The sequence below is a fragment of the Pelodiscus sinensis genome, chromosome 2, assembly GCF_052426305.1.
Source record: "Pelodiscus sinensis isolate ZL-2025 chromosome 2, ASM5242630v1, whole genome shotgun sequence".
Classification (NCBI taxonomy): Eukaryota; Metazoa; Chordata; order Testudines; family Trionychidae; genus Pelodiscus; species Pelodiscus sinensis.
In genome coordinates this window covers 171,321,194-171,335,182 of record NC_143053.1, presented here as the reverse complement: position 1 = coordinate 171,335,182, position 13,989 = coordinate 171,321,194, and the positions used below count along the sequence as shown (strand labels likewise).

The 13,989-nt window shown below is 44.1% G+C and overlaps 1 protein-coding gene across 1 annotated transcript in view; it reads right to left on the bottom strand.

Moving 5' to 3' along the window:
* ELMO1 (engulfment and cell motility 1) overlaps positions 1-13,989 on the bottom strand; it is a 448,991-nt gene that overhangs the window by 316,410 nt on the left and 118,592 nt on the right. Inside the window, exon 5 of the mRNA XM_075921743.2 lies at positions 2,698-2,748. Coding sequence (XP_075777858.1) covers positions 2,698-2,748 — 51 coding nt within the window. The remainder of the gene's footprint in view (positions 1-2,697; positions 2,749-13,989) is intronic.

Here is a 13,989-nt window from a genome sequence, read left to right as displayed (position 1 = left end):
GAGAATCACATGAGACATGAACTTCACAAAACAGATCTAAGAAACAAAGAAGCAGGTCAAATTCCCAACAGGTCTAACAATTCACATTCGCAGAAGTCCAACAAAGTGAAATTTCAAATAGGCAAGTCATAAATCTCTGGAGGAGATGGTTTATAATGGATTTATCAATGCACCAGTAATTACTGCAAAAATGAGGCTTTAAAGATGTAGAGAAAAGAAGCCAAAGTCTAAAAAAGAACAAGCAATCTAAATTTGTGATAATTAAAAGGGAAACCACTGTATTCACACTTAAGAGGTTCAGATTTAATTTAGGGGGGGAACCCACATTTTCCTACTTTCAAATGTTTCTGGCTCTCTGGAATAAAAGCTAGAAACTCACACCTGAAAGTGTGAAAAGGTGGGCATTTGCCCACAGAAATGGAGCTCGCTCACTTATAAGTGGTGGTTCTTTGAGATGTGTGGTCCGTATCTGTATTCCACAAGTGTATACGTAAGAGCACCCTACGCACAAGTCCAGAATTTCCTTCAAGCAGTGCCCAGACTCTTAGCCTGCACACAGGTCATAGCTCTCCTCATGATCCCAAATGAGGACATAACAGGCGGTGCTGACAACACCTCTCGTTTCCCATTTTTACTGCAGAATACCCATTCCACAGCAGAAGAGACAGAGGGAGGATACTAGAATACAGATAAAGACCACACATCGCAAAGAACTTCCAGTTACAGATGAGTAAGCTCCATTTTTTCTTTGAGTGATGTTTGTGATATGTATTCCAGACATGAGAAATTAACAAGGAGTAGTCAAACAGAGGGCAGGTGCAGGGAAACAGAAGGGATACCAGACTATAGCAAGGTTGTCCCCAGAGCTGTATCCACAGTTGAGACTGTACGATGGTAAAAGGGCTCATGAAGGTATGCAAAGAGCTCCAAGTAGCTACCCTACATATTTCGGAGTACTTCTCTCAGAGATGCAGCTGATGTAGGCTTTCCCTACCTTTAGTGGAATGAGCCTTTATCCCTTCAGGGATGGTTGAGGGATACCAACTAGTTGATGATAAAAGGTGATGCAACCCAAAACCTATTTAGAATATCTCTACACTGATATATATTGACCTATTATCATTGTGCTATCGGAACAAATAGTTTACATGTTTTCTAATGGGAAGTGTTGAGGGAGTCCCCATCTCACCTCTTCCCAAGGTATCCCAGGAAAGTGGGTTAGGGGCCAGGTAGTTTCCAAGGTGTTAGGCTATTTTGGATTGCAGCCCATAATACTGCTTGGAAGTAATCCAGGCTCTGACAGGGCCTTGTTCTTAAACTGCTGTTAAGCTTTCGGACTGTGATACTCTGGAACTGAGCATGTAAAAATAAGGCAGGTGACAGAGCACCTATTGCCTTCCCCTTTTTATTGCTGCCTGGACAGGTCACCTTCTGAGAAATTATGCTCTCATGGAACAAAAAAAAGTTCAATTTGCCTGTTCAAGCATTCCAGATACCTATAGGTATCCTTACTGAGCTCTTCCATTCCCTATATCTATTCCAACATATCTGCAACTTTGCTATTTGTATGCCCCATATCTGGTGACTACAAAAATTCTATTGGGTGGGGGTGGATGTGAATAAAAAATATTTCTTTACTACGGATGAGAATCCAGGCTAGATTTCCCAGACCTGAAATTTCTGAGCGGCTCAGGGGCTAGGTTAAATGAATTAATAGTCTCAGTCCAGATCCTAGTATACAGGTGTTCACATCACAAAGCTTCCTCTGTAACTTGCTTTTATTTATTTATTTATTTATTTATTTTTTGCAGCCTCATCAGAAGCCAAGGACTGAATGGGCAGCACCTTTTCTCATCTCTGATCTTGGCAGAATAGAGGTGAGATTGTTTAAAAAGGTGTTGCTTCGCCTGGGGACTGAAATTTCCAGAACACTGCCATGAATCTGCTATGGCTACCATGACTAGACAAACTCAAGTAAGCTATCTTAGCAATATGTGCATTAGTGAGAAGGATGGAAAGTTATATTGCTGATACCCATGCTGTGGATAAACAACCTTCCGGGATGTAGTAGTACAGCCAAGAGCCCATAAATGAGTCATGATGGGACATCTTGTGAGTTCCAGCTGAGAAGAGGTGGGGTTTAAAAAAAAAAAAGTAAAATCTCAGAGTCACTGGGAACCTGAGGAGGAAATAAGTAGTTCACTCTCCCTCCCTTCTGTCATCCCAGCCCCAAACATAGTAGAGCTTGTCCCAGCCTGTCCTCCATCTTCCCTTCCAACTCTGAACTCTGAAGCAGAAACAGTTTCTTGGAGGGAGGCATTCATGCTATCTTAACAGACTCAGGAGGCTGTGTCACCTTTGGGATGAGTGAGCTATGCAAGTGGGTTGAAGAGAGAATAGACAGAAGTATCCAGCAGCACCAGTCCTAATCCACAAGCCCCACAGCAAGCAATAACAAATTAATGTAAACACTCCAAATACCACAATCCTTTGCAGGATACAGGAGATCATTTGGCAATATTTTGCACCATTTTGACAAGTCACCAACCCCAAAACACAGAGAACCACCAATAATCAGTCCTTTCCACAAGCTACTAAATTCCCTATAATAAAAAATATCATAGTAATCCCCTTGACCAAACCATTATTATGGGAGACTGAAAAAGTTTAAGGAGAGCAAACAGAATGGTAACTTACTGGAGAGGTTGTTAATCGAAGGATCGCTCCATTTTTTATTTCATTGCGATTCTGAAAGAGAAAATCCAAAAGTTTTTTTCCTTTGACTATAATCACCTCATAAAAAAAGGTGCAACCTGTATGGGATGAAATACAGTATTAAATCAGCAATAATGCTTTGGCCATGTAAGTGTGTAAATGTCTCCCTCACTGCATATGTATGTTAAGAAACACACTGCTGCCCCCTTTTAAGCAACAAATGTAAACACACACACATTTACATACACATATATATAAATGTCATTCCTATGAATTTTAACAAATTTGAACCATTTTAAGAATTACCTCATACACTGCAAAATGTAGCTATCATTGGCAATTTCTAAAATATTTCTTTGAAATATACTCGGTAATAGACATAACTAACTCCCAATGATGTCTGGCTCTAATCTTGTGCTGCATAGCTGGGGAGTTTGTAAGTTTGCTGAAACCTATCATTAAACATCTGCAGCATTTAAATGTTATCCCACTGGCTCATCATTTTCCATGACAAGAACATGCTGACAAACCACTGGAACCAGCCACTGAGCTCTGACACAATATTTTGCACCCGCCCGCCAACAAAGATGCTATAGGGTTAATAAGTCAAACTACATCACTAATGTCTGCAAATTCAGATAGACCACAAGTCATTTTCTCACATTGTTGGCAGAAAGAGAAGGGATAACATTTTCTTTTGGCTGAGCTCATATAAAATGTTAAATTAAACTAAGATGCCTGCAGGAAGCTAAGAACCTCATAACAGTTTTTTAAAAGCGTATGGGATAAGTCAATCTCCTGTCCAACAATCATCTTGAGTAAAAGAGATTCTAAAGCCCAAGGCTGCCTATGAAGTACTACCAAACATATAATGGCACATTTGACTATGTAGCACCTCACCCAAATCTAAATTGATGTCAAACTCCCACTGAACTTCAGTGGCCTTTTGATGAGTCTTCAAAGTCTCAGTAGTACCAGCGTTTACCATAGTATTTTGTAACAAGATTTGGAATACTTCCAGTATAAACCCAATTTTTGTTAACACATTTATGATTTTCTAACAGATACACTCTAGTTCAAACTGGAATTTTATTTGATGGCTCAAATGATCACAATGGTCACTTGTGACTTCAGAATCTATGAATCTCTTATTTTGAGACACTGTTTTAACTTTATAAAATGTTACATATTAATTTTTTTAAATACAACAGTGTGTGATTAATCAATCCGAGTTAGAGGTAAAAGAGTGATCCTGAGTTAGTATTACTGCAAAACACAGTAGTTTGATTTTATCTACTTTTTTTATAAAAATACAGAGCAGCAAAATGTAGACAAGAGAAGAACATTTTAAATGACTGCGGTGAAGATCATTCCATAGGTTGATTTTGGGGGCGGGGGGGGGAGAGGGAAGAAAGGTGAGATACGGGATCTTTTTAAACAAAAGCAATTTTTCCTGACTCTCCTCACCTTTATGTAATTCCAACAAAATAATATAAATAAGATGCAGCCTGCTTGGAGCTAAACTTAGGGTACATCTAGACTACCGCGTTTTGTCGATGGAAGTTTTGTCGACAGATACTGTCGACAAAACTTCCGTCGACAAAGAGTGTCCAGACACATTGAGTTCTGTCGACAAAGCAAGCTGCTTTGTCAACAGAACTCCGTAGTCTGGACGCAATGTTACAGGCAATAACACCTTCTGTCGACAGAGTTCTGTCAACAGAAGGTGTTATGCCTCGTAAAATGAGGTATACCAGCGTCGACAAAACTGCTGAGTTCTGTTGACGTTATGTCGACAGAACTCAGCGGTAGTGTAGACGCTGGTATAGTTTTGTCGACAAAAGTCCACTTTTGTCGACAAAACTAGGTAGTCTAGACACACCCTAAGTAAACTGGTCACTAAATAAAGTCCAGTACATTGTTTATCTTCTGGTATTGAGCCATTCATGAGACTGGCCATAGCTACTTCAGAGAGATTGCTTCTATCACCTCTCCATCCACAACATATATGCAAAACTGATTTCTTCAGTTTTGAATCTTCAGGGGGTAGCAGAGTTAGTCTGTACAGGATAAACTTAAAAAACAACAAATGGTCTGGTAGCACTTTATAGATTAACAAAACATGTAGATCGTATCATGAGCTTTTGTGGGCACAATCCATTTCTTCAGATGACCGGAGTTTCTCTCTCTTTCACACATGCACCCAGAGCAAGTAAATAAACATCCCTATTTCTTTGGCAGTCTTGGAATGGGAGAGTTGGGGGAGGAAGGAAGAGATTATTCATGTTATTTCTAGTTCCAGGTTAGGTATTTAGAAGCTATTCAGATATTACATTGCAGGCCATGTAGGTTAAATAGACAGATCAGATGAATATCTGCCTAAACAAATGTTGATGCACATTATGGAGAATTGTAAAGAAAAAATGAATCACAATGTGTTAAGAAGTGCCAGGAGAGATTTTGTTTTGACCTCTCTGCCCCATTCATTTATCTAGCTGGGTCTATATCAAGATTTTCAGACCCCAGATTCTCAATAGGCAGTTGAAGTTGTCATGCAGACAAGGCTCAGGGCTTGTCCCCACTTATCCCAAGATTAACGCTCTGGAGAGCTATCTCCTGGGGTTTGATTCAACAGGTTTAGTAAAGACCCTTTAAATTGATGCTGATAACGCCTGTCAACCCTGGTACTTTGCCGGGTTGCGAGGAGTAAGGGAAGTCAATGGGAGAAACTCTCTCATCAACCTCCTGCAATGGAGAGTTTCTCCAGTTGACCTCCCACAATGGGGATGCTACAGAAATTTGATGTAAGGTACATCAACTCCAGCTACACTATTCTCATAGTTGCGGCTGCATATCTCATGTTGACTTTCTCCCCTAGGATAGATGTGGACTCAGACATTTCTTTACCCCAATTTATCACACCTCCTTCAGAGCACAGTACAGAAACATGAGTCTTTCCTACACTACAGCTTCCATCAGTGTGAACAGCTCTCATTGAGAATTAGTAGTCTGTAAAATCCTAGTGTAAACAAAAATTTAAGGGAAAAAATATGCCTTTTGATTTGAATACATCCAAAGCATCAGTTCTCTAATACAATAAGCTAGCAACACTTAAAAGGGGTTAGCTTCTCTCCGATCAAAAATCCAATTCTGTTTAGCCATTCTAAATAATGACTTTAAGAGCCTACAAGGAAACCATCTGTAAGCACACAATTACAGTCAACCAAGAGGATTTTCTATGTAAACTGGACGGTGCAGTATTCAGTATGCCAGTTAATTTCAACAACAACATTTATATACAGCTAATCTGCTTAGAGGTAAAGAGACTCTCTGTGAGGTTCTTATTCAGGATAACAGAATGTCATTTAAACAACAGCTTGGATTCTGGTATGAATATGTTTGAAACACAAGGATTAAGGATACTGAGGCTAGGACATGCCATTATTACCTAGGACAGTGGTCTCCAACCTTTTTAACCACAAGGACAATTTTTCAATTTAAGAACAATGTGAGATCTACCTCAAACCCAAATACCCTTCCCCTACCTCCTTTCCCGCCCCTTCTCGGAGGCCCTGCCCCTGCTCCACCCCTTCTCCAAGGTCTTATCCTGCTCACTCCATCTCCCTTCCTCCCCCATCCTCAATCATTTTCACCAGGCTGGGGTAGAAGGTTGGGGTGCAGACTCCAGTCTTGGGCCAAAGGGTTTGGTGTGTGGGAGGGGTTTTGGGCTTAGCCCAACGTGGAGGATTGGGGTCCAGGAGGGGTTTCAGGGTGCAAGCTCTGGAAAGGAGTTTGGGTGCAAGGGGGACTCACGTCTGGGGCAGGAGGTTGGGGGCAGGAGAGGGTTCAGGTCTGGGATAGGGGTTCAGGAAGCAGGCTCTGGCTGGGCACAGTTTAACTGAGAGGGCTTCCGGGTGATGGAGCAGTGGAGTTAAGGCACGCTTACTCTTGCTCTGGCCCTGCATCACTCCTGAAAGCAGCTGGCATGTACAGCAATGGCTCCGTGGTGCCATGTGCTGCCCCCCATCTACAGGCACTGAGCCCACAGCTTCTAGTGGCCACGGTTCCCCATTACCAACCAATGGAAGCTACAGGAGTGGTGTCTGCAGTGTGACAGTTCAAAGATCATAGACTGCAGGAGCTTGATACAGGGCAGATATATGGGAAGTTGGGTGAACCAGTTTTTGTTCGCAGAATAGACTGCTGGAGTCTGCTGTCCCAGCAATTAAGTCAGGCAGGAACCTGGAGCTCATTTGGGCTGGCATGCAGCAGACCATAGGATCACCCGCAGCCAATGGGAGCCTGCTAGTCCCTTATAAAAATGCTTCCCCTGAGACAGGAGGTGAAAAAGTGAAAGAGGGGATAGATTGCAAGTGAGGAGGAAACACAGGGAGAAAGAGAGAGACAGAGCCAGACACACTGCGAGAGGCAAACAGAAAAGATCCCTCCCCAGGCCTGAGGGCGAAGGTACTGTGGGAATGGTTGAGAAAGTTTCTAGGGTTGCCAGGTATCCGGTATTGACCCGGACAGTTCGGTATTTTTGCCTCCTATCCGGTAAAAAAATTCAGAAAATACGGGACAGCTAAAATATCCGGTATTTTCTGATTTTATTTTCCCCTGCCAGGAGGCGAAAATACCGGACACCTGGCAACCCTACACACATTCAGCAACCAGGCCCAGCCCTCGGAACCTCCTATCACCTGCTTACCCGGTTCCGCAGGGGAGCTGTCTTGTGGCTGGAGCAGAAAAACAAGATGGCCGCTGGCAAAAAGCCTCTTCTTAAAGGGGTCATGCTGTTTTATATTTTTTTATTTTATTTTATTGCTTAATAACCACTGTCGGGGTCCTTTTTTTTTTTCTTTCCTCAACAACTTTGGTCTCCTCCTTTTTTTTCCCCTCAACTGAATTTTTTTCTCCATGTTTTTTTTTTTTGGCGGGGGGGGGGGGGGAGGGTGTTTGGTATTTTTTGTTAAACTATCTGGCAACCCTATGAGGAAGTGGCCCAGGGAAAAGGCTAACATATAGTGGTGATGGGGCAAGAGCCCCACAAGTAGCTGCTAATTAAGATCCCTGGGCCAGAACCTGGAGTAAGTTGGCCGGCCTGGGTTCTCCCCAACCCTCTCCCACATCTGATCGACTGCGACTACCACTGGGGAAAAAAGGAAACCTTTGTGCAGTGGAAGGGTCATTTCCCTCCCAGCTAATGACTGGCTGATGATGAAAAAGCAGGAACTGCAAAGGGGATAATGACTCCAGCCACGACTGGTTCAGCAATTAAATTTTCAGAAATAACGGCATTGCAGAAGAGGATTTTTCTTGCGCAAGAAGGGGCAGTGTAGACAGCTCCTTCTGGCGCAAGAGCCTCTTCTGCAAAAATGGCAGCTCATCAGGTATGCAAATGAGGCTCAGCGATATACCACGTTTAGCCTCATTTGCATATTTCTCACGCAAGAAGCCATGAGTGTAGACATAGCCTGAGCGTTTGTGAGAATGACAGAGACACACACAGTGTATGAGTGTGACAGAGATTTGCATTGCCAAGCTCCCTCCCTCTCCTTTTCTCTGTGTGGAGATTGGGTACTGGAGTGGGGGGAGGAAGAACACCCTGTCATAAACGCCACCCCTCTTCTGTCTCCCACACACTACACAGCAACCAGAAGGTTCCCAGAGGATCAGCTCCAAGGCAGAGGGCAGGAACAGCATGACAGTGGGTGGAGGGGCATCTGAAGTGCCAGCGCTTGATAGCTTGCTGGCCAAACCAGTCAGGATCACTTGTCAGACTCCAAGATCTACTGGCAAATCCTGATCTACTGGTTGGTGACCACTGATCTAGGATGTAAAAAGCCCATTTGTTTCCCAATGTATGTGGAGAGCTGTCTCACCAATCTGTTTCACACAGACATGGCAGGTTCATAAGGTTCATATAAATTGATGATATCCTGTGTTAGAACAATAGCTTATTCCTTCCGCAAAAAGCTTCTTGCACAAAAACCCTGCAGTGTAGACACAGCCATATTGTTTGATGGTGGTGCTCTTTGCATCTGCTACCGCCACTGGATTGTGCTCCATCTCAAAACTTTTACTTTATGATTCCACCTCCCTATTTTGCCCAAAACATAGATCATACCAGACTTTTGATGAAGTAACAATATTTAAAAAGTATCAGAGGAGTAGCCGTGTTAGTCTGAATCTGCAAAAGTGGCGAGGAGTCCTGTGGCACCTTATAGACTAGTTGAAGTGTTGGAGCATAAGCTTTCGGGGGCAAAGACCCACTTCGTCAGATGCAAGTAGCATTAAAAGAGCTCCCTGCTCATGGACAGGGATGAAGGTATATTCATTTCAGCTCCAAGATTGCATCAAAATAGTAAAGCCAGTTAAGAAGAGCTTTGCTGGAAAAAAACCTACCAAGCAAGTTAAAAGTTGAATTTGTCGTGTAGCAGTCCTCTCACTTTTATAATTATTATATCCACTGAAATACATCAGGACTTGCCTTGCTGCAACTGGTTGTAAGGGAATGTGCTGGGGGATACTTCTTTTTGTAAAAACAAAACCAAAAAATGTATTTTGAGATAGTTCAGAAGCGTTGGCTCTTGTGTTCAACATTTCATTTATTTTTAGATTCAAACAAATGTTTTTCTGCATGGGTCTGGCTAAAATAGGTCTTTCTTAAAACAATTGCTACACAATCCAAAAATACTTTAATTACAGTTATATCAAAAATAATTATTGCTTCTTCATTTTTGCAGGTTTTTTTTTTTTTTTTTTTAAACTTCCTAAACTATTCTCTTTAAATGCCACAAAACAGTTTACACTTTTAGGATGAGATATATTTTAGTTCCCTTCTCCATTAACATTTTCTTTGTCCAAGCTGAGTGCAATTCAAGAAGTAAACAATTGTATGATTTAAAAAAGGTTAGATGTATTTATTTTTTTTAAATTCATTTTTAATAACTTATTGTATAGTTTGGCAGGAGTCAACAGGTGCTGACATTCTTACAGGTTCTTTTACTTGGCATCTGACCACTGTTCAGTCTTGGAAGCAATGCTTTCATGATTGCGTCAATTTTGTAATTAAAGTTTCTTTTGGGTGGGAGAGGAAGAGCTGTTGCAAGCAATAGGAAAATTTAATCTAACTAGAGAGAAATCTTCTGTTCCCTGGGACTAGGCATTAACAATTTGGCCAAGATTCTCGCATTGTCAACTCAATTTTTTTTACTCATGAGTCGCATACTAATTATTGTTTTCTTTAAAAGCCCCAGCTCCTGGAATCAAGTCTTCATTCTTAAAGAAAAAATAAGTTTCTAGCCCTCGGGCCAGTGGAGAAAGCATCAAAATGTGATGTCAATGCACTGTAAGGTTCAAAACATAGAAGGCAAATAAAAAGAACATCAAATGTATTATTTTTATACAAGGTCATGATTTTTGGTGAGCCTGACTCGTGATTTTTGAACATGTGGGGTTGGGAATATTGGATTCCTGAAAGAGGGGATTATCTGTGTCCTTTTTATCCACCTGTGTTCAAAGGCTGTTGCATACACATTAGAGTAAGAAAATACCCAAACTTCCCATCCCTGATTTATCCCCCAGTAGGCAAGCCTTGACATTGGATGTCGCTTGCTGATGACAAAAGTAATAAAAGTACATTTATAAACATGTATTTTTAAAGATACTAAAAGCAGTTACTTCTGACATATCTATAGCAAAATTGTTATATTTAGAAATTCTGTAGTAGATATAGAAGTAATAATCTATACTATTATTTGAAAAGTATTTTTATAATTTAAAACATTGTCTCCTCTACAGTCTTGTTAATTCAGAGATTTCATTCACGTAAGCTCCATAGAGTTCAGGTCATATACAGTGCCCACTTACTCTCCCAAGATAGGTCATTGTGATATCACACACACAGTACAATGTTAATATTCCATTTGTGAGACTGCTCAATAGTATCTGCCAATAACTTAATTCCATATCAGCCTAACTAAGACTCTCTGAAAAGGCTATAACATTCAGGTGGCTAGAGGAAAAATAATCATTCTAGCACACAGAATTTACAGACATTTAAATTTAGGGTATTACATTTAGTGCACTGGCCAATGTTATTCAAATCCCTGCTGATCACTTGAACTGAGGCAGTCTCCAAATGACTTTGGCTAGACTCCACCTACATTTATTATTGGCTCAGAAATAACAGAAAAAATGTACACAAATTCAGAGAAGCTGAAATGATCAAGCAGCTGCAGAGAATGACTTATGAGGAAGAATTAAAACTTGAAGTTGTCTGTGTACCTCAGAACAGAACCCCAGAACCCCCATTTTCACCACTGTGATACAATTATGATATAGTCAGTGTGAATATCTCATACCTTGTATCATACCTGTTGAACATTACTATCTTGTTGAATTACGTGCTACAGGTTGGACTTCCATAGTCTGATACCCTCGGGCCGTGAATGGTCCCAACCAGGGAATTTGCTGGATCAGGGGAGGTCAATACTCCCTTGCTGCCGGCTCTTTTCCCTGGGGCTCCCAAGGCTAGGGCTCCCTGCTTTGCCAACGCTCACCCAGCTGGGGCTCCCCCGATGGGCCACCCTGCTGCAGCCAACCCCACATGGTCACGGCTGGCCCCGCTGCTACCAGGGATTCCCCGGCCAGGGTTGCGCCAGGCCAGCCTCGCTGCTCCCAGGGAATTGCCCTGCTGAGGCTGGGGATCCCTGCCCACCTGGTCCAGTTGCTACTGGGAATTCCCCAGCCAGGGCTGGGGTTCCCTGGCTGCCATCTGGCCCTGCTGCTGCTGGGGAATCTGGGAGGATGGAGCGGAGGGCAGGGGTCTCCTACCTGGCTCCACTGATGCGCCCAGAGTTTCCCTGTCTGGGTCTCCCTAGCTCCCATCTTTACCAGCTGGTGCTGGGGTTTCCTGGCCCACATGCTGCCAGACCATGGATGTTGCCAGTGATCCCAGAGACTGAATCTGTACCATTTTATTTGAAGTTAGAAGCTTTGCTTAGTATGTGTTACTGAAATATTTTGTGAGGTTGTGAGACACCCTCAACTTTCAGTGGCAACCAAAGAGCAACTAGCACTGGCCAGACAGATCTTGATGGCCCATCAAACTAATCCACTCTGTCAGAAACTCCTGAGAGAAAGCAGGTACACAACAGAGGCTACTTAACCTCCACATCATTGCAAGGACCTTCCTAGCACCTGGAAAGAAAGTATAAAGGAGAGTTGATGACATCACCACTTGGCCTCTCTCTTCTTCTATCACAACACCTGGAAGATCATTTAGAAGACAAAGACTTTGAACTGGGGGAATTAGTCCCAGCCTGAGAACAAATTCCACCTGTGTAATAAGAACTGTAAACTGCCTGAAACATCCAGTGAGGCCAGAAACTGTTTGATTCAAATCTGTCTAGAATTTAGACTGTGATTTATTTTTATTTCTTACATAACCAACTCTGACTTCTATGCATGCTATTTATAATAATTTAAAATCTCTTTCTGTAGTGAATAAACCTGTTTCATATTTTACCTAAAGAATGTGTGGGTTTTTGATTGAAGTGCTTAGGGAATCTCAGCTCAGCTATTGTGTGTCCGCTGAAGTGGCAAACTAACTTAGTGAGTTTGTACTGTCTGAGGGTGTCATGAGCCATGTAAGATGGCATATTTCTGAAGTATGAGGCCTCTCTGTATAATTCATGGGGGCTTAGAGAGCATTCATACAATCTAACTGCGTGTGGGTTTCCACATGCTGTTAGCTGAGTGATCAAAACATTTGGGGTACGTATAGATTACATGGCTCTGTCGACGGAGCCATGTAGATTTGTTTGTTCGGCAAAGGGAAATGAAGCTGCGATTTAAATAATCGCAGCTTCATTCAAATTTAAATGGCTGTCCCGCTCTGCCGATCAACTGTTTGTTGGCAGAACGGGGCAGTCTGGACGCTGCCCTGCCGACATGAAAGCCCTTTATCGACCTCCCCAGTAAACCTCATCCTACAAGGCATAACGGGGAGGTCGATAAAGGGCTTTCAGGTCGGCGCGGGAGCGTCCAGACTAGCGTGCTGAGCCGACAAACAGCTGATCAGCTGAGCCGACAAACAGCTGTTTCATTTAAATTTAAATGAAGCCGCGATTATTTAAATTGCGGCTTTATTTCCCATTGCCGATCAGCCTAATCTACATGGCTCCATTGATGGAGCCATGTAGTTTAGACACACCCTTGGAGTGGTTTGCTGCTTCTTCCTGGCATAGCTTTGTGAGAGACAGCCCAGGCTGGAGAGTTAAAGGGGCACAATGGTCTCACAGTTCCACATTGTAACCCCGGGGACCCCATCACAAATACAGGCAGTCCCCGAGTTACGCGGATCCGACATACGTCGGATCCGCAGTTACGAACGGGGCCCTTCCTCTCCCTGGTCTCCAGCAGACCAGGGAGAGGAAGCAAAGCGGCGGAACACGCGGGCAGCGGACAGGGCTGTCCGCTGCCCACGCGCTCCACGGCTTGGCTCTGCTTTGCTCTGCTTTGCCCCCTTCCCCCCCTGTCCCCCTGGTCTGCAGACCAGGGGTATGGGGGGGGGCAAAGCAGAGCCAAGCCGCGGAGCGCACGGTCAGCTGACAGCCCAGACGCGTCTGGGCTGTCCGCTGCCCGCGTGCTCCACGGCTTGGCTCTGCTTTGCCCCCCCGTCCCCCTGGTCTGCAGACCAGGGAGGGGGGGGGGGCAAAGCAGAGCAAAGCAGAGCTAAGCTGCGGAGCGCACGGTCAGCTGACAGCCCAGACGTGTCTGGGCTGTCAGCTGGCCGCGTGCTCTGCGGCTTGGCTCTGCTTTGCCCCCCCGTTCTCCTGGTCTGCAGACCAGGAGGACGGGGGGCAAAGCAGAGCCAAGCTGCGGAGCACGCGGGCAGCGGACAGCCCAGACGCGTCTGGGCTGTCCGCTGCCCGTGTGTTCCGCCGCTTTGCTCCCCGTCCCCCTGGTCTGCAGACCAGGGAGACGGGGAGCAAAGCAGAGCAAAGCCACGGAGCCCGAGGGCAGCAGGACAGCCACGACGCGTCTGGGCTGTCCCGCTGCCCCCGTGCTCCGCGGCTTTGCTCCGGACACCTGTGGTACAGCAGCTGGGGCACTGCCAGTTGGTCCCGTAGCGCCGCTCTGGGCGCTACTGGACCAACCGGGCAGCACCCCAGCTGCTCTGCCCCAGGCGTCCTGATTCAGCCACTGCTGGTCAGTTTCAGCAGCGGCTGAATCAGGACGCCTGAGGCAGAGCAGCTTGGGTGCTGC